The sequence below is a fragment of the Rhipicephalus microplus genome, chromosome 8, assembly GCF_043290135.1.
Source record: "Rhipicephalus microplus isolate Deutch F79 chromosome 8, USDA_Rmic, whole genome shotgun sequence".
NCBI lineage: Eukaryota > Metazoa > Arthropoda > Arachnida > Ixodida > Ixodidae > Rhipicephalus > Rhipicephalus microplus.
The window spans coordinates 45589450-45616058 of record NC_134707.1 but is presented as its reverse complement, the minus strand read 5'-3'; the positions used below and the strand labels follow the sequence as shown (position 1 = coordinate 45616058).

The following is a 26609-nucleotide window of genomic DNA, read 5'->3' as shown; positions in this document are numbered from 1 at the left end:
CACGTACGCGCTTTTCGTAATGGCTCTCTTCTGATGAACTTTACATCCTGAATTCTGTGAGTTAATTATAGCGTAACATAGTCTTAGAAGCTTCCATCTGAGCGGTGGGTTTTGCTTTTTTTTAACAGACTGAGGTAAGTCCCAAAGTTAACGGAATGCAATATCTCGTCGTTTCATCGTGACGGAAGCCAGGCACGCACGGTGACTTCTATGCTTGCTTTTCGCCAACACAACATGAATTTTACAAAGCGACACTGCAGCACTTATCAAGTACTCGTCTATACAATGTGCTGCCTACATTACATGCGCTTAATACACATCCGCGTTACAGACAGCCGAAGCGGCGACGGAGAGGTAAACCGCTAAGCCGCCAGCTGGTATGCTCATTTTTTCGAAGCGCTTCCGCTCGTATTTATCGAATCGTCTTAAAAAATATGTCTGCCATAATGTTCTATGGGAAGCCTACTTTCGTCACGACTCTTCCTTAAGGGACATATTCTCGTATAATGCTTCAAGGAGCCGATTAAACAAGCGCGCGCATTGAATCTAATGCGGCTGCAGCGAGCCAGTGGAGGGTTCAGCGTGCCGTGCGCACCGCGCCGGCCGGGAGAGGGGAGAAATCCGAGGAGAATTGAGGAAGAAAACGCGCGCGCGGAGGAGAGTGTCGCTACTTTCCAACATCTAGGGGCTTTAGCGCTCCTCTGTCCTCTTCTGTTAAATCTCGCCATGGCTCATCTCCCCCCCCCCCTCCCTGCTGAAGGATATTCCCGGCGTACACCATGTACGCCGATGATATTGTTACGGGTAACTTATTTAATAAATTAAATACGAGGCACTGTGCTCGGCGAACAAGATGGCGACAGTTCATAAACAACCAGCCACCAACGTCGTCTTTCTCTTTCTTCCAGACAGGCTGTGCCAGCTGTTGCGTATCATAACCCCCCGGTGGTAGAAGCACCGTCTCGGTGCTTGAGCGACTCGGATGCGGTAGAAGGAGGGTGATAGGGCTTGAGTCGAGCTATGTGCACGATGTCACTCGAAGGTGACGATGATGACGTTGAATCGGCTGGAACGATCTCGTATGTAACGTCAGTCACCTGGCGAACGACGCGGTATGGTCCAGTGTAGCGTGACAGCAGTTTTTCAGAAAGCCCTACACGCCGAGTGGGGGACCAGAGGAGGACAAGGGAACCCGGTGAAAAGTGCACGTTTTGATGATGGGAATCGTAGAGCTGTCTTTGGCGCTCCTGTGAAGCCTGCAGGCGGCTGCGGGCGAGTTGGCGTGCGTGGTTGGCTCGCGCGATGGCTTCGCCGACATACTCAGTGACCGGGGGCAGCAAGGTGTCAAATGGTAGGGCGGGTTCTCGGCCGTATAGAACATGGAATGGTGAATAGCCGGCAGTGTCGTGACGTGACGAATTATATGCGAACGTCACAAATGGCAAATGAACGTCCCAGTCCCGGTGGTCGGCCGCTACGTATTTAGAAAGCATGTCGGTTATGGTGCGGTTGAGGCGCTCCATAAGACCGTTCGTTTGTGGATGGTACGAAGTGGCAAACTTGTGCTTGGCAGGGCAAGAGCGCAGGATTTCATCAACGACAGCTGATAGGAAGGTGCGGCCCCGGTCAGTGAGAAGTTGGCGTGAAGCTCCGTGTACTAAAATAATATCATATACCAGAAAGTCCGCCACATCGGTTGCGCAACTCGTCGGAAGTGCTCGTGTGATAGCGTACCGTGTCGCATAGTCAGTGGCGACAGCGATCCATTTGTTGCCTGAGCTGGAGATCGGGAATGGGCCAAGCAGGTTGAGGCCAACTCGAAAAAAAGGTTCGATGGGAATGTCGATTGGCTGAAGGAATCCAGCTGGTAGGGAAGATGGCTTTTTGCGGCGCAGGCAGGGTTCACAAGCGGCGACGTAGCGTCGAACAGAGCGGGCATGACCAGGCCAAAAGAAACGACGACGTACACGGTCGTATGTGCGAGAGACGCCCAATTGGCCCGCCAAAGGAGCGTCATGAAGTTGATTGAGAATAGTCGCACGAAGATGTGCTGGTATGACGGGGAGCAAGTCATGGCCATATGGATCGAGGTTACGGCGATACAGGATGCCGTCTTTTACCAGGAACATTTGTAGAGATGCGTCGCGAGGCCTTGACTCAAGTTTGCCAATGATGGTTCGCAGGGAAGCATCCAGGCGTTGTTCGTGCCCAAGGTTGAGTACCTGCGTCACAGACAGAAGGTCTGGAAAGGTGTCAGTATGGGCAGCCTCTTTCACGGGGTAGCGTGATAAACAATAAGCATCTTGGTGTGACCGCCCTGTTTTGTATGTTACGGTGAACGTGTATTCTTGTAATCGTAGGGACCAACGAGCGAGGCGTCCTGTGGGATCCTTGAGTGAGGCCAGTCAGCAGAGTGCGTGATGGTCGGTGACTACCCGGAATGGACGCCCGTATAAGTATGGGCGAAACTTGGCGACTGCCCTCACGAGAGCGAGACACTCACGTTCCGTGATTGAATAGTTGCGCTCGGCTGTAGATAGTAGGCGGCTTGCATATGCTATAACACGGTCATGTCCGCGTTGATGTTGCATTAGCATTGCCCCGATGCCATGCCCACTAGTGTCAGTGCGAACCTCGGTTGGAGCTGATGGATCAAAATGGGCTAAAATCGGCGGTGTTGTAAGGAGCGTCGTGAGCTGGGAAAAAAGATGAGGCTTGATCAGCGCCCCAGAAAAACGGGGTGTCCTTTTTCAGGAGGTTTGTGAGTGGGCGTGCAATGATGGCGAAGTCCTTAACAAACCGTCTAAAGTAGGAGCACAAGCCCACAAAACTGCGAACGTCCTTTGTTGACTTCGGAACAGGAAAGTCCGTGACGGCGCGAATTTTCTCGGGATCCGGGCGGACTCCTGCGGCATCGACGATGTGGCCAAGTACGGTTATTTGACGACGAGCAAACTGGCATTTCGACGAGTTCAGTTGAAGTCCGGCTCGACGAAAAACTTCAAGAATCGCCGATAAACGCTTGAGATGGGAGTCGAATGTGGGCGAGAAAACGATAACGTCGTCTAAATAACATTAGCAGGTTGACCATTTAAACCCTTGGAGCAACCAGTCCATCATTCTTTCGAATGTGGCCGGCGCATTACAGAGACCAAAGGGCATAACTTTGAAGTGATAAAGCCCGTCAAGAGTGACGAATGCGGTCTTCTCACGGTCCATCTCATCCACAGCGATCTGCCAATAGCCAGATCGAAGGTCGATAGTGGAAAAATACTTAGCACCGTAAAGGCAGTCTAAGGCATCGTCAATTCTAGGCAACAGATAAACATCTTTCTTCTTAATTTTGTTGAGATGCCTATATTCTACACAAAAGCGCCATGTTCCATCCTTCTTTCTGATCAGGACGACAGGAGAAGCCCAGGGGCTACAAGAGGGTTCGATTATGTCCTTTGCAAGCATCTTTTCGACTTCCTGTTGTAAGACTGTGTGCTCGGACGCGGAAACACGGTATGGACGTCGGTGAATGGGACTCGCGTCACCGGTACTGATGCGATGAGTAACAACACTCGTTCGGCTTAAAGCCGTACTGGCGAAGTCGAAAATGTCACTATAGGACTCCAGGACGTGACGAAGGGCTTCGGCTTGATCAGGAGCGAGGTCTGATGGTACCATGTGGTCAACGTCGACGCCCGATGAACGTGTTAGAGTTGGTTCATTGTCTGAGGTGCAGCAATCATCCACTCTGAAGGGTTCAACCCTATGGTCTTGTAGAGCAGTAATTTCGGCCAGGGAGATACCTTGTGGAAGAATTTGGGCAGTGAGGGCAAAATTGACAATAGGAAGGCTTGTGCGGTTTCCAACGATTGTCAAAATGGTGTGCGGAACAGCGACGCCATGCGTTAGCATCACGGCATGAATTGGTGCCACCATGTAATCGCCGTCAGGTACAGGTGGTGTAGAGAAGAGGTCGATATGTGTGACACAGTTAGGCGGAAGGCGTGCGAAATCAATGCAGCAAAGGCGACTTTGGGGTGGGTTGGTCAGATCAGCAAGTAGAGGCATTTCAAGGTCAAGACAGCCGGCTGAACAATCTATACAGACCGAGTGAGCGATTAGAAATACATGCCTAGAATTACTTCGTGAGGGCAATTTTCTATAACGGTGAAAAGAACAGCAGTGCTTCTATCGGCAATAGTCACACAGGCAGAGCACATGCCAATAATCGCGGCAGTTCCCCCGTCGGCGACTCGAACGGCTCGGTTCAGGGCGGGTGTGACAACTTTCTTTAGGCGGCGACGAAGAGCAGCACTGATTATGGACACATGCGCGCCGGTATCGATCAATGCGCGCACAGGTACATTGTCTAATGTAACGTTCAACAGATTCCGGGTCTTCGGTAATGTTACACGAGGATTTCTTGCAGAGGTCGTCGTCAATGCAGCTTCACCTCCAGAAGCTGCACTGCCTAGTTTTCCGGTCGGGGGCGCTGCGAATATGTCGGAGATGCAGGACGGCGTTATGGGGGCGAACGAGATTGACGGCGAGCAGGGGATGGTGAGCGGGCGTAGCGAGGTCTCGTCAGAGGTGCGGCAGAACCAGAAGATGTGGTAGGCATAGGGGAACCAAAATCAAATGTTGAGGACGACTGGTGGTCAGAAGTGGCTTGGGTAGGAGGCCCATAGCGTGCCGGCGGAGCCCAGTGATTGCGGCAGTGGGGAGCAATATGACCGACACGTCGGCAGTTGAAGCAGATGGGCTTGTCGTCCGGTGTACGCCATTCGGACAAATTGCGCTGTCGAGAGTAGTTGGACCCAAATCGAGGAGCGGATGGACGACGATAAAAAGGCTCGGCAGAGTAGACTGGTTGAATGGGGTGTAGGCCGACGTTCGATAATTCTTGACGAACGACGGCTTGTATCAGTGAGATCGTGGTCGGTGAAGGATCAGGCGTTGGAAATGGAGTAGCTACTGGTTGGGCTGCCTCGACCTCACGACGAATGATGCGGGTGAGGTTGTCACATCGGGGAACTGGGCGGACGGAGTCATCACAAGAGGAAGTAGCAGCTGTGTTCGGCAGGCCCGTGATGCTGTGGGTGACGCGGCGGGCTTTATCCTGTTCTAGACGGCGGCACTCTGTCAGGATCGTGTCAATTCTCGTGGCATTATTAAAAACCAGCAGGTTGAAGGCATCGTCAGCAATCCCTTTGAGGACATGGTTAACTTTTTCTTCTTCTGACATGCGCTGGTCGACCTTGCTACAAAGCGCCAAGACGTCAAGAATGTATGAGACGTACGATTCAGTAGACGTCTGGGCGCGAGTGGCGAGAGTCTTTTTGGCAGCGAGCTGACGACCAGATGAATCGCCGAAAAGATCACAGATCTTCGATTTGAAAAGATCCCAGATTGTGATTTCGGCCTCGTTGGTTTCGAACCATGTCCGCGGCGTGCCGTCGAGGTAGAACACAACATTGGCGAGCATGAGCGTGGGATCCCAGCGGTGGGTAGCACTGACTCGCTCGTACCGGTGCAGCCAGGAGTCAACGTCAATGGTGCCGTCAGCGGAGAAAGTTCCAAGATCCTGCAGGGGTGGCGTAGGTTGTCGAATCGGATCGAGAGACCGGTGGGGATGAGGCACTGGCAGTTGAAGTAGCTGAAGAGTCCCCGGTGTTGCGACTGCTGCGCGTCTCCATCGAGGTACGGGAGTCGTCCACCTCCACCAATAATGTTACGGGTAACTTATTTAATAAATTAAATACGAGGCACTGTGCTCGGCGAACAAGATGGCGACAGTTCATAAACAACCAGCCACCAACGTCGTCTTTCTCTTTCTTCCAGACAGGCTGTGCCGGCTGTTCCGTATCAATATCACGCTGTGGGTAACCCAGGGTTCCGGTACTGGCGAGCAGGTGGCGGTGGCCCTCACCCTGCAGGATGAAAGCAAGCAGATCATATATCTATATGAATTACCAGGAGGAAGTCCGGGCCTTCGCTTCGAGTTTAGTCTTGGTGGAGGCGGTCTCCTTGCTTTTGCGGCAGGAGCGTCAGCCCAACACGTCATCGCTTGGTTCCCTGCTAATTAGAGGCGGTGGTATTTCCATCGTTCTCAACGCCAATGAGCTGGCCCACGCCAACGTGCGCAAACTGACGCACTGCGCCGAGCATAACAGGTGCAGACGCAGGGCTCCCCAAGGATTTCCTCCAGACGTTCTTAGGCTGAGCAAGAGAGGGTCTATTCCCTACCTCACGCAAATCCCTTTAAGTATATATATATATATATATATATATATATATATATATATATATATATATATATATAGTGGGAGTAATAATTCAATGGGCCAGTTAGTCTTCGTGAAGGTAAGAGATATGGCACAACGGGAGCGTTGTCAACAAGGATAAACATATATATTTCCCAACAGTTTCGGGAGGGGTCCTCCCTTCATCAGGGGATGAGTTATACTGACATGAACTTCCAAACTTCGTTGCTGCCGCGTCCCTCTCGCCTTGAAATGAGAGGGAACTAAAAAAAGGAAAAAAACAAAAAAAAAAACAAAAAAGAGAGAGAAAAAAGACGAAAAAGAAAAAGAAAGAAAAGAAAGAAAGTAAAAAAGAGGAAGAACCACTGTCAACACTGAGAACGAAACCAACTGTCCGGGTACGTCCACATACGGTTCCTATCACGTGCTGTTCAGTTCTCGACGTGTGTTGGGCCACCCAAGATTGTCGCCGTGGTGCCAGGAGGGTCCGTGACGGCGTGCGTAAAGAAAGGGTTTCCCCGTAATGGGTCGATCAGCGTGCGGCGTGCGTAAAGGAAGGGTTTCCCGTTATTGGGTCGGTCGGCTCTTTACCTTTAATCTTCGTCCGTTTCCCTTCAATGGTCATCAAGTGGTAGGCGAACGTAAACACTTTGTATGTGCATGTGGAAAAAAAAGGAAGAAAAAAAGAAAAACAAAAAACAAGAAAGGACAGTGTACACGTACGAGTCAGTCAGAAAAATGCACGATGTGGTGCTAGGTCTCGGCCTCACTGTCACATCGTGAGAGTGGCCAGCCGTGTGCTAGACGCACACCTTTGGAGTTTCACGATAAAGTTTTCCCAAACCAAACCAATATATAGAAGTGTTGATTGCGCAAGACGGCAATGTCTGCGGACAGCCTAAGTCGGCGACGTGGGAAGGCATGGGCCTTTATGATATTTGCGGTGGATGGAACTGGAAAAACTGCAACGGTCGAAAAAACTCCAGGGCCGCCCCGCTACGATTGTCTAGTGGCTAAGGTACTCGGCTGCTGACCTGCAATGTGCAGGATCAAATGCCGGCTACAGCGGCTGCATATTCGAAATAGGCAAAAATACTGTAAGCACATGTGCTCACATTTTGGTGCACGTTAAAAAAATCCCAGGAGGTATAAATTTTTGTAGCCCTCCCCTACGGCGTCTGTCGTAATCACAAGACGGTTTCGGGACGTTAAACCTCGCATACGAATCAAATCAAGACTCCAGGTCCTTGAGTTAACAGCCTAATGGGCCCCCATGATGACATTGTGGGATAGCTCAAGAGCGAACCCTTGTTATAAACGCTCTCGGCTAGCAAAAATGCCCACAATCGAAGCCACGAGGAAGCGCCAGTGAAATGGTGGGATGCATCAACGCAGAGCCATAGCGGCTACATAGTGAAGTGTACCAGCTACAATGAGGTCTCCGACAAGCACATATCACAGGCATGGCTGTTGAGAAGAAACAGTTGGCTGGTCATGCTGATGTGAACGTCGGCATTGATGGAACATCGACTTCAGCTCTTCGTTGCGACTGCCATGCTGGCATGGGTGGTGAAGTTGATGGACGTGGAAACGCGGTGCTCGAAGAAGTGCACAACAGTCATGGTGAAAAGGCAGATGCGTGGCGAGCAATTGTGGGACGCACCGCGTAGAGGCAGTAGATGCCTGGACAGTGGCGATGGGCATGTCTGAATTCAAGGCGCATTCCTGCTGGGACATGTTGCCATTCATAGACTTCGGAAGATGGCTATGGTACCTAGAAGGCTCTGTAGGAGGGTCGAATGGTTTGGTTGCTCACCTAAGTGGTTAGTTTGAAAGGTGTGGGCTGTTCAACCATTGACGAAGCTTTCACTTTGTCGTTGGTCCTAACAGTCATTGTAGCAGTATTCCGAAAGTTTCACCGTAACATGTCACAGATTGTAGCTTCGGCTGCGCGCGGCGTCGAGGTAGATGATAGTAGGTGTTGGCAAGACGACAGATTATTAAGGCGGACAGAAGGTCGTGTTCATCAGACTCAGTCGACAGCGATGTCTCGACAATCAGGTGGCGTGTAGCGGGAGAGACAATGGCATTTTTATACACTGTTGCGTGCGCTAAGGTCGCCATCGTGGGGCCTGACGGGTCAAAGGTGTTCTGGGCCTAGTTGGAGAAGACATGCAGGTAGCCGGCACGTGTGATGGACTTTCGTGTCGTCAGGCATCCACGGGGAGGTCCTAGCGCAGGTCTCTCGAACTGGGACGTCTTCTACTTCAGTTGCAGGAATGGATCTCCTTGGGACCGGATCTGAGATGCAAGGACTCGTAGCCTGGGGAGTGAGGTCTCGGTCAATGAAGCGCTGCGGGCTGGTTGATATTATGCGCTGTGACGCAGAGGAGTGGAGCAGCGTCCCTACATCAGACAGTCGATGGGAGCTGCCCGAATCCTTCAAAGAGTGCTGCATTCGCTGCCGCAGTCGCTCGCCAAGAGCAGGTGAGCAACGGACTCCCGTCGGCCTCCGCCGACGCGGCGTCCCTGGCCGCAGCTGCCAACGCGGACGTTTGCGTCTGCTCCCCAACACTTGCGTTGCTTGCGACGTGCTCCGTGGGCCCACAGCAAGGGCACAGAAAGCTTTTGTGGCAGCCTCAACTTCTGCCAAAGCCGAAACCAACGGACTTCGTCGTGGTGCTCAAACGCCGGACTTAGTTATCCCTCGCCGACGCGTTCCCAGAGAACGGGTCCGGGCGCACGTTCATTGTTCACCTCGGAGTGACTGCGGCACTGCTAATCACTGTTGTCATGGTGCGGGAATTCTGATCTTAGTTTATACCCCAAACCCGCACATAGCGGACAAACTTATCGGTGAGCTTGCGGCTCCCTCACCAGCTGGACTTGAGCCACGGCTTGGGTACTTGGGCGCGTACACCCAAGACTTCCGTTATGGAGTATTGACAGTGCGAAGCTCCGACACCGAAGATGCTCTTTGTAAAAGCTTTTGTTGGCCTGAAGGTGGCATACTACATGTGCGGCGAAAGGGCACCTCGATTAAGGTGCGCTTCACCTTGTCTAGCAAGCTGAAGTCGATGTACGTTGCTTACGACGCCCTGCTTATCCCAGTTCCGCCATACAAAAAAAAAAACTGTTACAGCCTTGCGGCTCCATTGGACATCGAGCCGACGCCTGTCCCGGCCCCAAAGCGGACTTTTGTGGCATCTGCGGAAAGACGGCGCCTCTCACAGATGGCGCCCAGATGGCGCCCATGCTGAAACTGTTGGGAGGACCCCTCCCAACAGTTTCGGGAGAGGTCCTCCCTTCATCAGGGGATGAGTTATACTGACATGAACTTCCAAACTTTGTTGCTGCTGCGTCCCTCTCGCCTTGAAAGATGTTTGCGAGAGTGAGAGGGGACTAAAAAAAGGAAAAAAAAACAAAAAAGAGAGAGAAAAAAGACGAAAAAGAAAAAGAAAGAAAAAAAAGAAAGTAAAAAAGAGGAAGAACCACTGTCAACTATGAGAACGAAACCAACTGTCCGTGTACGTCCACATACGGTTCCTATCACGTGCTGTTCAGTTCTCGACGTGTGTTGGGCCACCCAAGATTGTCGCCGCGGTGCCAGGAGGGTCCGTGACGGCGTGCGTAAAGAAAGGGTTTCCCCGTAATGGGTCGGTCGGCTCTTTACCTTTAATCTTCGTCCGTTTCCCTTCAATGGTCATCAAGTGGTAGGCGAACGTAAACACTTTGTATGTGCATGTGGAAAAAAGAAAAAAAAGGAAGAAAAAAAACGAAGAAATAAAAGAAAAACAAAAACAAGAAAGGACTGTGTACACGTACGGGTCAGTCAGAAAAATGCATGATCTTCAGCTATCAATCTTTGTCACCAATTTCCTCCTGGTTTACTTCTCCGAGGCAGTTGAGTTTTTCGGGGTCCTCGTTGATGCCTGCTACTAATGTTCGAGATTTGAAAATAAAATATGCCTCACGCTGTTCGCGCTCGCGTCTGTTTGAGCAACCGGACTGCAAAAGAGTTGCGCTGATATTTTCAAAACAGTGGTTTGGCAGGCGCAGATGTCTAGACATCTGCGCCTGCCAGATGTCTAGAGTTGCGCTGATATTTTCAAAACTGTCGTTTGGCAGGCGCAGATGTCTAGATATCTGCGCCTGCCAAACCACAGTTTTGAAAATATCAGCGCAACTTTTTTGCAGTCCGCTTTCTCAAACAGACGCGAGCGCGAACAGCGTGAGGCATATTTTATTTTCAAATTTCGAACGTTAGTAGCCGGCATCAACGAGGACCTCGAAAAACTCCACTTCCTCGGAGAAGTAAGCCAGGAGGAAATTGGTGACAAAGAATAATAGCTGGAGACCATGCATTTTTCTGACTGACTCGTAAGTGTACACTGTCCTTTCTTGTTTTTTGTTTTTCTTTTTTTCTTCCTTTTTTTATTTTTTCAACCTGCACATACAAAGTGTTTACGTTCGCCTACCACTTGATGAGCATTGAAGGGAAACGGACGAAGATTAAAGGTAAAGAGCCGACCGACCCATTAACGGGAAACCCTTCCTTTACGAACGCCGCACGCCGACTGACCCATTACGGGGAAACCCTTTCTTTACGCACGCCGTCACGGACCCTCCCGGCACCGCGGCGACAATCTTGGGTGGCCCGAAACACGTGGAGAACTGAACAGCACGTGATAAAAACCGTATGTGGACGTACACGGACAGTTGGTTTTGTTCTCAGGGTTGACAGTGGTTATTCCTGTTTTAAGTGTGAATACACTTTATAAGCGACCCCAAACCATCCACCGCCGTCGGCGGCGTCCGCAGTCTTCTCTCTATCTTTAAAAGAAAGAGGACTTGGCGGGCCGCAGCGCGACGCTCTACCGAATAAGCCACGGACGCGACGCTGATACCGGTGGCAGTAACGCGCCTTATACCCCCTCCCCCTTCGATCGCTCCTCCGCTCTTCTCGCTCGCTCCAGCTGCGCGCGCACCCCCCTCTCTCGCACGCCCACCTTCTCTCTCAGTCTCCCGTCAAGAGCGGGTTGTGAGGGGGAGTAAAGTTAAAATCCGTTGGCATTCGCCAGTGAGTTAACGTAAACTCCCCCGTGTGATCAAATTGCGATACCCAGAAACCATTACACCATAAAGGCACCATAGTGTGATTAATAAATATAATAGTGCGAATTATTAAATACCTCTCATAGCATCACCCTGTGTATTGGCACTTAACCATGTTCACCCTCGTGGAAATGCTTGGGAGTTTTTTTTACTTTCTTTCTTTTGTTTCTTTTTCTTTTTCGTAATTTTTCTCCCCTTTTTGTTTTTTGTTTTTTTTAGTTTCCTCTCACTCTCGCAAACATCTTTCAAGGCGAGGGGGATGCGGCAGCAATGAAGTTTGGAAGTTCATGTCAGTATAACTCATCCCCTAATGAAGGGAGGACCCCTCCCAAAACTCTTGGGAAATAAATACATTTATCCTTGTTGACAACGCTCCCGTTGTGCCATATCCCATATATATATATATATATATATATATATATATATATATATATATATATTGTGATGAAAACGAGGGGCCTCGGCGGCATTTCACGGTGCCTCAGGGGCATCACCATCAACATAAGCTCGTGCTTGCTGCGCTTGGCCGGACGCTGCTTACTGCTTCGCCTTCTGCGTTCTGCTCTGCAAATAAACCCCGTTACAAGTGGTGGAGGTGCTGTGTTTCGATCACCCTGGAGCTTTGAAATCGCATTTTACCATTCATTATGCCTACCGACGCAAGCGCCACTCCAACTCCTCCACTGGCACCGCTACTGTTCTCTGGGCCAGTTCTCTGCCTCTGCGAGATCCCCCTGTTTTCTCAGGCACAGAAGACAAGGACGTTGACGACTGTATTTCAATGTACGAGCGAGTGAGTAATCACAACAAATGAGATGACACCTCCAAGTTGGCACGTCTCCTTCTATCTGTCGGACGTGGCGAAGCTCTTGTTTATATACCACGAAGCGGAACTCCCTACATGTTTGGTCTTCAAAACCAGCCTCACACAAGTTTTCGGACGGCCTGAGGTACGCAAAAGCCGTGCCGAACAACGCTTGCATACTCGGTCCTAGCAGCTTGGTGAGAATTTCGCAAGCTGTATTGAGGACGTTCTGGACCTTTGCAAGCGAGTCAACGAGTCGATCGATGTCCGAAGAGCTTAAGATCAAGCACATCATGAAAGACATTGAGGACGACACTTTCCAAATGTTGCTTTCTAAGAGTCCTCGCACTGTCCTAGAACTGACCGATTTATGCCAGAGTTTGACGAGTTGCGCAGGCAACGTCTTTCCACCCGACGTCCCTCGGTGCTCGACGACTGTTTGTCTAGCCTGTCCACCCTTGGCATAGGGGAAGACCATACCCCACTTCTCTCCAAGATCCAAGAGTTCATCCGCGCTGAGGTCGCTCGCCAGCTCTCTTTAATGTCCTGCGTACCCGATCAACCACGCAGATTGACGTCTACACTCCGCGACTTCGCTCAAGACCAGGTCGCACAAGTTCTTCCTCCCACCCATGAACCGCCGCCAGTCGCCGCATTTCTCACGCAAGCCGAGGCCGTTGCTCGACCTCGACAACCTGCGTTCCAGCCAGCGCTTGTGTATTCGCCGCCACCTATGCCAATACCACCTCGGCCACAGTTTTCTGCCCCCCAGCCGCAAGTCGGAGTCTACTCCGACCAATGGCGGACCTACGACAACCGTCCGATATGATTTTCTTGTGGCAGTGTTCGTCACGTGGCACGTTATTGTCGTCGTCACCAGGCTGCTCAGAAGATTCGACAACTGCCCTCTTTCGACCCTCAGTTTTCTTCTACGCGTTCAAGCCCTTCTTCCTCTTCGTTTCCTTCTGATCATCCACACTGTCCCACCAGCCGCTCCCCATCTCCACGTCGACGTTCGCTTTCCCCTATGCGTCGCCGTTCTGGAGCCACCAACCAGGAAAACTAACGGCCGCAGTTCCCGAGGCACGAACTGCGCCGCCGTCACCATGCACAAGTCCTCGCCCCTGTCCCGCTAACGTCATTCAAGTGTCACTAGATGGTATCGTCGTCATGGTGCTTGTCGACACCGGAGCTGCTCTATCTGTCATTTCCATCAACCTGTGCCGCAAACTCCGCAAAGTTCTGACGCCATTATCCGGCCTCTCTGTTAGAACGCCTAACGCACAAAGTGTAACACCTCTCGCAGCCTGTACCACACGAGTCGTCATTGAAGGGATTGTGTATATCGTCAAATTCGTAGTGTTGCCCTCGTGTTCCCATGACATGATACTCGGCCGGGACTTCCTTGCGAATAATAATGGTGTTATTGACTGATGTTGCGCTGAACTTGAGCTATCTGCACTTCCTGATGTTGACGCTGTCGAAGCCTCCCTGCCGTATCATAAACTGTCTGTTTCCAATGACACCATCGTACCACCGCGCTCTTCTCTGCTGGTGACTGTGTCGTGTGACGCTATTTCCGATGGTGATGTTCTATTTACGCCTTCTGCCCTGTTCATTCAACGGAAATGTTTTCCACTGCCGGTTGCTCTCCTTACTCTCCACCATGGCGTCACGAAGACGCTAGTGTACAATACGCTAGAAGGGCTTTTACCTTTATTTTATGGTGAATGTCTCGGTCACGTGCATCTGATCGACGCCCGTTACATTTTTGACGCTCCATCTAGTTTATTTTCTACGGACCTCAGCGCACTCATTTCTGACTCTGTTGTTGACCAGTTCATCCTTGACGCTTTCCACCGCTCCATCAATGTCACAACGTCTTCTTCAGAATGAAGCCAGTTGGTGAACCTGGTGCAAAAGTTTCATACTTCTTTTGACAGCCACGCTTCTGGCCTCAATCGCACATCAATTATATCTCACAAGATCGACACAGGACGCCATACGCCTCTACGGTTGCGCCCCTGCCGAATCTAAGCGTCGGAGTGCCGTGTTATTGACGACCAGGTTGCTGACATGCTCCAGAGGGGTATTGTACAGCCTTCTAACAGTCTTTGGGGGTCACCGGTCGTTCTTGTTAAGAAGAAGGACGGCTCCATTCGGTTTGGTGTGGACTATTGACGTTTGAACAAGATCTCCCGTAAGGACGTTTACCCGTTACCGCGAATAGACGACGCCCTTGACTGTTTGCAGAGAGCAGAATACTTCTCTTCGCTGGATTTACGGTCTGGATACAGGCAAGTTCCTATGGAAGCATCTGACCGACCGAAAACAGCAATTGTCACACCTGATGGATTATACGAATTTACCGTTAGGCCTTTCGGCCTTTGTAACGCTCCAGCCACTTTTGAAAGAATGGTGGACACTATTTTACGAGGCCTCAAGTGGAACACATGTTTATGCTACCTGGATGACGTAGTTGTGTTTTCCACCGATTTCGACACCAATTTATATCGTCTCGAGCACGTCCTCACACGCCTCACCAACGCCGGCCTTCAACTCAACCCCAAAGTGTCGTTTTGGTACCCGGCAGCTCACCATTCTTGGCCATGTCGTATCGTGGGACTGCATACTTCCCGACCCCGCCAAGCTTCGAGCAGCCACCGATTTTCCGAAGCCAAGGAACACAAAGGAACAAAGTTTTGTCAGCTTGTGGTCATACTTCCGACGCTTTATTAGAAATTTTGCTTCCGTATGTGCGCCCCTTACGGACCTTCTTAGCGGCGACAAGCACCTTTACACCTGGTCACCAGCATGCGACGATGCGTTCACCAAATTACGCCGCCTGCTAACTTCACCACCCATCCTCCGCCACTACGATCCTGCCACTCCCACGGAGATTCATACTGATGCCAGCGGTGTTAGACTTGGTGCTGTGCTTGGGCAGCGAAAGGCAGGGTTTGATGAATATGTCGTCGCCTACGCAAGCCGAACTTTGACAAAAGCCGAGGCTAACTACTCCGTGACCAAAAAAGAGTGTTTAGCTGTCATTTGGGCCCTTAGAAAATTTCGCCCCCCCCCCTGTATGGTTACGCATTCGACGTCGTTACTGACCGCCACGCCCTTTGTTGGCTATCCACACTTAAAGACCCTTCCGGAAGAATTGCTCGCTGGGCGCACAAACTTCAGGAATATGACATCCGCGTTATTTACAGATCCGGTCGTAAGCACACGGACGCCGACGCCCTTTCTCGCTCACCCATATCGGATGAAGGTGTTTGCCTCTCTTCCCTCGAGCCTGCACTTGCGTCATCCGCCTTGCGCAACATGACGGTGGAACAACGAAAGGATCGCTGGATCAGTGGCCTCATAAGCATTCTTTCTGATCCTCTCACTCCTTCGCCGTCTCCCATTCTCCGCCGCCAGGGTAGCAACTTTTGCCTAACATATGATCTTCTTTATCGACGCAACTATCTATCTGATGGTCGCAAGTGTCTCCTTGTGATACCCCGCCATCTTCGAGCTGCTATCTGCGAAGCTTTTCATGCAGACCCACAGTGTGCCCACGCAGGCCTCTTCAAGACATACGCTAGGCTTCGACTCAGATTTTATTGGTGTGTCATGTGTAACTACGTGCGCAAATTCATTCGCTCGTGTGCTCAGTGCCAACGACAAAAGTTACCTCCTGGGCAAGTCTACCCGTCACAACCTCTTCTTTGTCCTAGTCGACCTTTTCATCGCGTCGACATTGACATTTACGGGCCACTATCATCAACTCAACTGGTAATCGCTGAATTATTGTTGCGATTGACCATCTCACAAGCTATTCCGAAACAGCCGCACTGCCGACTGCCACAGCCCGTGACGTTGGAATGTTTTTGTTGCAACGTTTCCTTCTGCATCATGGTGCCCCTCGCGAGCTCTTAAGTGATAGAGGCCGTGCCTTTCTTTCTGACGCCTTGAAGGCATTACTCAACAAATGCCGAGTCGTGCACCGCACTAGTACAGCGTACCACTCTCAAACAAATGGCATGACGGAGCGCTTTAACCGTACTCTTGGCAATATGCTGTCAATGTACGTCGCCTCTAATCATTCCAATTGGGACAAAGTTCTCCCGTTCGTCACCTACGCGTATAATACTGCCGTACAAGCTACTACTGGGTTTTCGCCATATTTTTTTCTGTACGGACGAGAACCTTCAAATACAGTAGACACTATTTTTCAATATAAACCTTATGAGTCCAAAAATACAACTCTGTCCGAAGCTGCTCGACATGCTGAAGAATGCCGCCAGCTTGCCCGCTGTTTTTCTACTGAGGACCAGTGGCAGCAGCAATCCCGCCAGATTGGGGACCGTTCGGCTCTAAAGTTTCCACCGGGTTCATTGGTATGGCTTCGGGCACCTGCTACCGCTGATTGATTGATTGATTGATATGTGGGGTTTAACGTCCCAAAAGCACCATTTGATTATGAGAGACGCCGTAGTGGAGGGCTCCGGAAATTTCGACCACCTGGGGTTGCGTTGCTCAGATGGCATCTCGGCGATGGTGACGGCAGTGGCATCACAGGTTAGACTTTCGCAGCAGTCCGGGTCAGGGAGTAGGGGCGAACGGGATAGGGCGTCTGCGTCCGAATGTTTCCGGCCGGAGCGATAGACCACGCGAATATTATATTCTTGGAGGCGTAATGCCCATCGGGCGAGGCGACCGCTTGGATCCTTCAGTGACGACAACCAGCAGAGGGCGTGGTGGTCAGTCACGAGGTCAAAATTGCGTCCGTACAAGTATGGTCGAAATTTCTCTATCGCCCGAATATTGGCCAGGCATTCCTTTTCAGTGTCGGAATAGTTGATTTCGGCTTTGCTAAGAGTTCGGCTTGCGTAGGCAACGACGTACTTTTGGAAGCCGTCTTTCTTCTGTGCAAGAATAGCGCCTAGCCCGACAGCACTAGCGTCGGTGTGGATCTCTGTGGGTGCCGATGGGTCGTAGTGTCGCAGAATAGGCGACGACTTGAGGAGGCGGCGCAGTTCATTGAAAGAGTCGTCACAGGTGGCAGACCAGGCTGAAAGGTCTCTAGAGCCGGCGAGGAGCTTGGTCAAAGAAGCGATGATTGTCGCAAAATAGCGAACGAAGCGCCGGAAGTAAGAGCACAGGCCTGTGAAGCTTCAGAGCTCTTTTATGGTGGTCGGTTTGGGAAACGCTGAAACGGCTGTAAGTTTGGCAGGGTCAGAATGAATGCCGTCTTTTGAAACCACGTGGGCAAGGATCGTGAGCTTTCGAGCGGCGAAATGGCACTTCTTTGGATTCAGTTGCAGCCCCGCGGCAGAAATACACGCGAGGACTTTCTCGAGGCGGGTTAAATGGGTTGCGAAATCAGTTGAAAAGACGACAATGTCATCTAAATAACAAAGGCAAACGTTCCATTTGAGGCCTCGAAGAATAGCGTCTATCATTCGCTCGAAAGTAGCCGGCGCGTTGCAGAGGCCGAAGGGCATGACTGTGAATTCGTAAAGCCCGTCGGGCGTGATGAAAGCTGTTTTCTCGCGATCGGCCTCTGCCGTAGGTACCTGCCAGTATCCAGAGCGCAGGTCTAAAGAAGAGAAAAATTCGGCTCCCTGTAGGCAGTCCAAGGCATCGTCAATGCGTGCCAGCGGATAGACATCCTTGCGCGTGATTCGGTTGAGACGTCGGTAGTCCACGCAAAACCTTTTGGATCCGTCTTTCTTCTTCACCAACACAACTGAAGAGGTCCAGGGACTGCTTGACGGTTCGATTATGCCACGTGTCAGCATGTCGTCAACCTGTTCATTAAAGGCACAGCGTTCGGTAGTTGACACACAATATGGACGCTGCCGTAATGGCGTCTCTTGACCGGTATCTATACGATGAACAACGGATGACGCTCGACCTAAGGAAGGCTGATTGTGGTCAAACGAGGCCCGAAAACGCTGTAGGAGCTTGATAAGCTGTTCCTGCTGCCCAGGCGTGAGGTTGCAATCAATGGACTTGCGGAATACATTCATAGGTTCATTAGCGTCAGCTGCGGGTGTAATGGCACAAGTCGGTAAAAATGGCTTGTCTGGATAGATCGGGTCTTCGGAAATACAATTTAAGGTCTCAAGGCTCCCCAGACACTCGCCGCGTAGCAGGATGTATGGGCAAGCAGAAACGTTGCACGCATAAAGTACCGCCGAACCATTGGAAAAGTTGATGACGGTAAACGGGAGGACGATGGTTCGGTGTTGCGCACTAGCTATAGTTGGTTGGAACAGGAGCGTCGAGTTAGTGGCAGCAGGGGAAAACACAGGCACTAGGACGGCGGATAACGGCGCGATGCGGACGTCAGCTGCGGCAAACACTTTCGAGGGACTTTGGTGGTCGATATCAAGCCACGGATTCGTTAACGTGAGTTCAGCACGAGTGCAGTCGACGAGGACCTGATGGGTAGAAAGGAAATCCCATCCTAGTATGACGTCGTAAGATGAACGTGGGAGAACAACAAAGTTGACGGCGTAACAAGCATCTTGAATAAGAACGCGTGCTGTGCACTGAGCTGTCGGCGCGATGAAATGGGAGGTGGCTGTACGCAGAGCAAGATTCGTAAGCGGCGTTGTAACTTTTCTCAAATCGCGACACAGTTTTTCACTAATTACAGAAACGACAGCAACTGTGTCGACAAGTGCACGTACAGCAACACCTTCTACTAGCACATCAATTTCGTTTGTCGGACAAAGAGGAGGTCTTAGAAAGTTCGATGACGACGCAGTTCTTGCCTCCGGAACTGCGGCTGTCAGTTTTCCTCTCGAGCGGGGCTCGTGTGCCGAAGCATCGGGAAGACAGATCGGCGACGGGGTGGTAATGACCGGCGAGAATCGACAGGGTGTCGTGGGGACAATGAGTCGGTGATAGGAGAAGATGGTCGCTGGGGATTCTGGGCAGCTTGGCAATTTGCAGAATTCCCATGGTCTGGAGGCTGGAAGTTGCGACGGCGACAGTAGCGTGCCATATGTCCCATGAAACCGCATGCGAAACAGATGGGTCAATTATTCAAGGTGCGCCATGGGTTAACGACAGAAGGTGCAGGTGGCGAAACGGGATGGGGTGCCGTGTATGTAGGCAGCGTCGCAGGGTAGGAGGACCTGGTGCCCCGGTACGCGCCAGAGACAGGTGGGGCTGGGGGTCTAGCAACGACGGCAGCGTAGGTCAACGGCGTAGGGACGAGTGGCAATGGAGGCAGTGCCTGTGTGACCTGTGCCTCAATGACCTGGCGTAAACGTGGGTCTAACGAGGTCACTGGCGCGGATGCTTCGGCCACAAGAGAAAGCTGACGCGCAACTTCTTCACGAATGAATTATTTTATGTGGGGCAGTAAGAAACCGTGCCGAAACTTCATCCCTTCCCTCGTCTACAGCAAAAAGACGTTGCGACTTTCGTACTTCACAACATCGTATTACGTCATGGAGCACTTCGGGAGTTACTGAGCGATCGTAGTCGCGTATTCTTGTCAGACGTCATCACAGCATTGCTGCGTGAGTGCCACGTCGTTCACCGCACTACAAGCGCCTATCATCCCCAGACCAATGGAATGACAGAGCGCTTCAACCGCACCCTTGGTGACATGCTGTCTATGTATATCTCGTCAGACCACTCCAATTGGGACCGAGTGCTCCCGTTTATCACGTTCGCCTATAATACCGCCATTCAAAGCACTACTGGGTTTTCTCTTTTTTTCCTCCTTTACGGACGCGAACCTTCTTGCACTATGGACACCATTCTTTCGTACAAACCTGACTCCTCAGAGTCCACGACTTTGTCTCAAGCCGCTACATACGCTGAAGAATGCCGCCAACTGGCAAGATCATTCACAACCTAAGACCAAGGACGCCAAAAGCACCACCATGACGCATAAAGTAACACTACTTCCTTCGATCCAGGTTCACTCATCTGGCTGCATGTCCCTTTTGCTACACCTGGCCTTTCTACCAAGTTGGTCCCCAAGTATCACGGCTCATATCGCGTGCTACAAAAAAAATTGCCTGCAGCTTCCCTCGGGGGAACACTGAGGAGGATGCGGAGCATATAATTGGTTAACGGGGTGTTAAAGTGCGACTTACTTGGGTCGATGGCTAAATTGGTTATTGTGGTTGTGAAATGGGGTGTTAAATTGCGACTTACTTGGGTCGCTGGCTAAATTGGTTAACGTGGTTGTAGGAGGGGTGTTAAATGAGTGAACACGTACGACACGTATGCGAAAGGGCGGTGTTTATTTATTGCGACGAACTTTGAGCACGATGGCTTTTTGGGCGGTAAAGTGAAGAGTGAGTGGCTCGGGTTGCAGCGGTCGTAGGTCGAAATTTGCAAAGACGTGGTCGATGCAGGTTCCGCGAATGGTGGTCGGCTGGTGGTGTCCAACACTTTGGCCGGCGCTGGTCGAAGGGACGTCGATCATCGCGACCTCGGACGTCGACGCGCCGTACAAACCAACCGACGAGCGGCAACTGAGCGAGCGAGCACCGACCTTGAGTATATATACAGCGCGACGGCGCATGCACTGTCAGCTGTCGAATGTTCGAGAAGGGGGAGAAGCGCAACGGCGCATGTGCGCGCGTCAGCTGCCGATGTTCTCGAAGCGTGACGGCGCATGCGCGCTACAATATACAGCTAGCGACTGTTCGTGAAGAGGAGAAGCACACGCGGTGTGTAGAGGAGGAAGGGATGCACAGATGGTGGAAGAAGGAGGAGGAAGCTTGCGGACGGCGCCGCACTACAAGCCTCGAGTATTAGATGCTCCGCATCTAAAAACGTCACCAGTTAATTACCTCATTGAGCCACTGGAACCATTTTCTGACCAACGTCGTCGTGGCCAAGAAATTGCCCACGTCTCGAGACTTAAGCCCTGCTACGACCCTCCCGTGTTTACTTGTCCATAGGTCGCCAGGATGGCTCCTTATTTCGCGGGGAGTAATTGTAATGAATTAATGAATCTGAATAACGGACGCTCTGCTGGCAATGAAGAAGACGACGATGATCGGTGGCTGCAGTAGTAGCTCGCGCACGCCGCTCGCCCTTAGCCAGACCTGCCTGATAAAGCATATTTTGCCAAGCTGCGTCTGAACCTTTTTCGACGTACACCACCTCTATTTTATTATATATATATATATATATATATATATATATATATATATATATATATATATATATATATATTTATAGGAAACAAGTGTATACTTAAGGGCTCATGTTTTGTGTTTTACACAATATTAATTAGATCTAACAGACAATAATGCCAAGAAAGGTATAGGGGAAGTTATTAGGCCAATTGTAATGTAAATGAGAAGAAAGAAAAGTGGGTGAAAAGATAACTTGCCGTGGGCAGGATCCGAACCTGCGACCTTCGAATAACGCGTCCGATGCTCTACCACTGAGCTACCACGACAGCTATCCCCCAGCCACTTTATTGGGTATCTATGTCAATTTAAACGTGGGAGTGTCAGTCAGCGCCACTAGTAGCCATGGTGGCGAGTGTGGTAAACTCTTTATGAAGGTCGCAGGCTCGGATCCTGCCCACGGTAAGTTATTTTTTCACCCACTTTTTTTTTCTTCCCATTTACATTACAATTGGGTCTGATAAATTTCCCTATGCATTCCTTGGCATTATTGTCTGTTAGATTGTATTATTTTGTGTCAAAAACTCGGAAAAACGAGCCCTTAATTATACACTTGTTTCTCTTATTGATTAACGAGGGTCTCGTACTGGCAGACTTGGTGCCTCCAGGTTGTATACGAGGGACTATTGGTCAGCTGCCAGTTAGTAATAAGTTCACGTGCTACATGACGCCAAACAGGCTCATATAAAGTATATATAAATATATTTATATATATATATATATGTATATATATATATATGTATATATATATATATATAAATATATATATATATATATATATATATATATATATATATATATATATATATATATATATATATATAGGAAAGAGAAGTATACGCCTCTAAAAAACTGTTTATTGGTGACGTTTCGATTGGAGACCGATCTTCGTCATCAGGTCTCATAAAGATCGGTCTCCGATCAAAACGTCACCAATAAACACTTTTTTAGAGGTGTATACTTATTTTTCCTTAATTCTACGGCAACCTAAGCCAGACTCTTTATAATCTACGTATACATATATATATGTATGTATGTATGTATGTATGTATGTATGTATGTATGTATGTATGTATGTATGTATGTATGTATGTATGTATGTATGTATGTATGTATGTATGTATGTATGTATGTATGTATGTATGTATGTGGTTCTACGTCATCTTAGCCAAGCCAGGGTGTCAGCCAGTACGCGAACTCCCACCGGAAAACCCTTCTGCACTTTAAAACATATCCTCTGGTGGTGTCCCTCGTTACGGCGCAACGATCGTCTCGAAACTAAAGCAGAGTGGGTAAAGGGCTCTCAAGAGCTCCGACCTCACCGCTCAGCTACTGGCTGTCCAGAGGGCCCAAGACATGGCGGTCAGGCACCACCTGCCCTTTCCGACGTGAAAGGTGCCCGCAGCAGCTTCTCCCCAATGAGGGGACTTTTCTAGTCACCTCTCAGTACCCTAATAAAGTTGATTGTCTGTCTCTTTCTCTGTCTGTCTGAAAAACTGCTTAGAATGACACCAAGCAGACATACGAAAGGAACAAGGAAGTCAATGTGAATGGTGGAAGAAGTACGTACCGATATTTTTTATAGTGTCACGCAAAAAAACTTTTATATATAAAGGAAGTAATTTGTTCTGCAATTGGTAGTTTTTACATAATGACATATCAGATTAAACAGAACCAAGCAGTGTCTTTATGTGAGTGTTGCTTAGAAAGATACCTGTTAGAGAACTGCCGCTTTCATTCTGTGCACTAACCCATTTTATTGCGGTTTTGGGCCTTGCTTTCAGTGCACGCCCTTCTTGGTGGCCAGTCAGTAAGGAAATAAATATAAGCTGGCATCATGTTTTGAACAGAGTTATTCAAATATGCGAATTGCGAATCTGTGTTCGAAAATCCAGACACGCAGGTGGCCCAATTTTTCAGGAGTTAGCTAACTTCGCGCTACCTGGGACCAGCAACACAAAACAAAAATAATTCGCCTATTAGTGGATATTGTGATCAATAGGTGGCACTGCTCACTCCCGACAAAGGAGGCCACTGACGGTTCAGGATTCGATACATGGAGCCTATGGGGAGTTTCACAACTCATATGATTGAATAACTGCGATTTTGAATTCATTGCTGTTACATGGAACACCATCTAACCCATTGATGTTTAATATGTGACGTATAGCAATGACATGTAACTCACTTACCAAACATAATGTTCCGTTTTTGTAAGTCATGTTATATCTTCGGGAGCCTTCTGTGCATATGTACGTACATGAGGTAGCATATCCTGGCTGTGAGTCGAAATGCAAAGAAAGTTTGCTACCATGGGATCAGTAAATAAAGAAAAAAAGAACATAATCAATTTGCCTAAAAAGATGCATTTGCATTTCTAGCTACTTTCGGATTGCGGAAATACTTCCTTATGTAACCTACAAAACGATGAAAAACACTATTCAAACTGCATTGGTGCCATGTTTTGCAATTCCTTCGTCACAACCACAAAAATTGTTATTATAAGAATGCTGAGCCCTCCTGCAGATAACGAGTCGGGCCAAATGACGCCCCTCAGCGCATGCTTCTCTGTAATTTTTTTTAATTACTTCCTGTTTCCTATATAGTTCTGACCAGGAAATAGCTGCTTCTACTTTTTACTCTGCTATATCGAATAGTTTCTTGGCAGCGCTGCCGGCCTGTGACCAGTAGTACTAACAACACTTTACACATTTTTCTCCCATTTTACTTCTGCTTCTGGTAATACCATTCGCCCAACACTTCTCCATAAAGTTTGTCACTCCTATTCATGTGTAGGTAACTGCAGTCGTAGTGTGAGTATAATAACATTCTAGTGTGATCACCTCGGGCTCGAATTGCAGCCAGCTTCAAGTTAGCCCATCTGGTTTTGCCAGTAAACTTCTGCTACTGCTGCTTACCACTGCACTTACAGGCAGTTTGAAGGAGCGAAATATTGTTGTTTCATTTCTTTCATGATTAGCTCATATTTCAGAATGAATTAGTAATATTACATTTGTTATGGCTCACACAATGGTTAACTCTGCACTTCAAAGCATCGTATAAAGCTACACCGTGACGATACCGCAAATCACTTTAGATATAGTTCTTTCAATATGTATGTAGGGTACACTGCTTAAAATATTACACCGCTTCCAAAATGCAGAAAGCCTGAAGAACATGCATTTCTCTTTTCTGAAGAACGTTGCTCTTTCCTAATGTTTGCAAGTATGCCCACTTCTTCTCTTCAAAGTATTATTGCTCGTCATTTTTTTGTATTGTAGCTGAGATTTCTTTTCGCAAATCCCAAAATGTTAACCTCAATATTGTGTTAGCCACCGGAAGCACTGCGCTGCAATCAGTGTAATGAGATGGAAACAATGCTCAACTACCTCACATTTCTTGGGGCAAATAAAGCGAAGTTTGCACATACATTTTTGCATTTTTTTGCTGAAATTCGCTCTTTTGTGGTGATGCAGTGTAAATCAGTTTCATAGCACATACTTTCTTTATACCTGAAACAAATCTGAGAACAAGTATAATATTCTTCCTGATGTTCAGAACAATAAACCAATTACTATTGTCATTAGTGATGTTGAAAACACACGTTCTGTGTTGTTAAACAATGTTCCAAGAACAAATGACAACGTATCAAAGCGGCGTCTTTAAACTTAGAATTATTTGTCTCTATTCTTGCGGCAAATTATGCGGTGAATTATGAATAACTCGACGTCGTTATTGGAAACATTCTAATTTTCTATTTTTTGAGTGTCGAGAGTGCTAATTGTAGTCAATTGTTGATAACATTCAGCTTACTGTGGATAAACAACACTAGAGTAACGTGATCCAGAAAGTCTGAATATAATCCTTCATTTGACTTATTTCGAAACCTAATAACTCTGAAGGAGAGCTTTCGGAAGCTTCAGTTCATGTTTTGTTTAAAAAATATTTTGTTTAGTTTTGGAAACGGTTGGGAACTTAGTTCCCAAGTTAAGTTTAATTTACGCACATATCATAATGGCTGCGTTAGCATAGTCCCTCTACATCTCTCCTTGGTTGATCTTCGCCATTGTTTGATTAAGGACCATGTAGTAGTTTCTTGTTTACTGTTTTTTTTTTGGTAGAAGAACTTGAAAACAGACTTACGCTGCGATGGACGCCATCACATGGTATTTCAACTGGAGCTGGGAAATATTCATAATAATAAATATTGGGTTTAACGTCCCAAAACCAACATATGATCATGAAAGACACCGTAGGAGAGAGCTCCGAAAATTTTGACCACCCGGTGTTTTTAAACACACAATATATAAAATATATATGTATCTCTATGTATGTAATGAAGGAAAGCACTTAAATATATTTATATGTATTAAAGCAAAGCCGTTAGCAAAAAAGAAACAGAAAGAAGTGTTTCAAAACGTTAATACAGCCAGGCATTTAGAGGCGTCATTGCTTTTTGACGAAGGATTCTCAAACGCAAGTCGCTGACACTACGTTGACGTACGCTGTAAGCGTTCTTTCTTGTAATTCCAAATGCTCACAAACTGTACACCTTTTCACAGGAAGGAAAAAACACCACCATGATGGGCTGTGCGCGGGAGTACAAAGGCTAAAGGCGCAGAGTTGTCAGGGCATTTTCGAGGGGACGCGCCCATTTGCACAGCCGAAGGAGGACTATGGTGATGCCCAGGGAGGCGTTTATGAAAATGTGAATAACCCATTCCTTGTTTGTAAGCACAGGTAGGCTCACGTAGACATTATGGGTAAAATTGTAGCGGCATTTACACGCAACTTCCGCCTTAAGCGCTGAGGGCTGTGGTGTGTGCCAACGAAACGACGTTGTGAGATGCCATAAGCTTTGTGGCAGCCATAAACACTGAGGGCTGCGACATGCGCCAACAAACAAACCTACGTTGTGAGACGCAAATCACAGCCAACCGCGACGCCACTCGTTGGCATACCGTTTTTTAGGGGTGAAGCTCCTTAAAGCGGCGCCCGTTCGTGCCTCGTCGTATTACGTAACATGTCTTACGCTTTTACCTGCAAGGTGGTGCCGGTGGGAGATTTCTCCTGTGCGTTGTCGAACTATAAAAAATTATCAGCGTGCGCGTACACTCAAAGCCGAATTCTCCTGTCTCTCATTCTTCATTAGCAGCATTGACATATACATTGAACACTATCTGACAAGAAAGGGTTGCTACGTAATGCTCGCTGGGCGTAACCTCCTCGGTTTTAGAAAGATGTAGCGAGCGTTGGGCCGCATTG

The 26609-nt window shown here is 48.9% G+C and overlaps 1 protein-coding gene across 2 annotated transcripts in view; it reads right to left on the bottom strand.

Moving 5' to 3' along the window:
• LOC142768494 (uncharacterized) overlaps positions 1 to 26609 on the bottom strand; it is a 102156-nt gene that overhangs the window by 34643 nt on the left and 40904 nt on the right. Inside the window, exons 5-6 of one of the 2 annotated variants that reach the window (XM_075870484.1) lie at positions 25488 to 25525; positions 23537 to 23623 (exon numbers count right to left, since the gene is read on the bottom strand). In XM_075870484.1, coding sequence (XP_075726599.1) covers positions 23537 to 23623; positions 25488 to 25525 — 125 coding nt within the window. The remainder of the gene's footprint in view (positions 1 to 23536; positions 23624 to 25487; positions 25526 to 26609) is intronic. The other variant, XM_075870485.1, reaches the window with a different exon arrangement.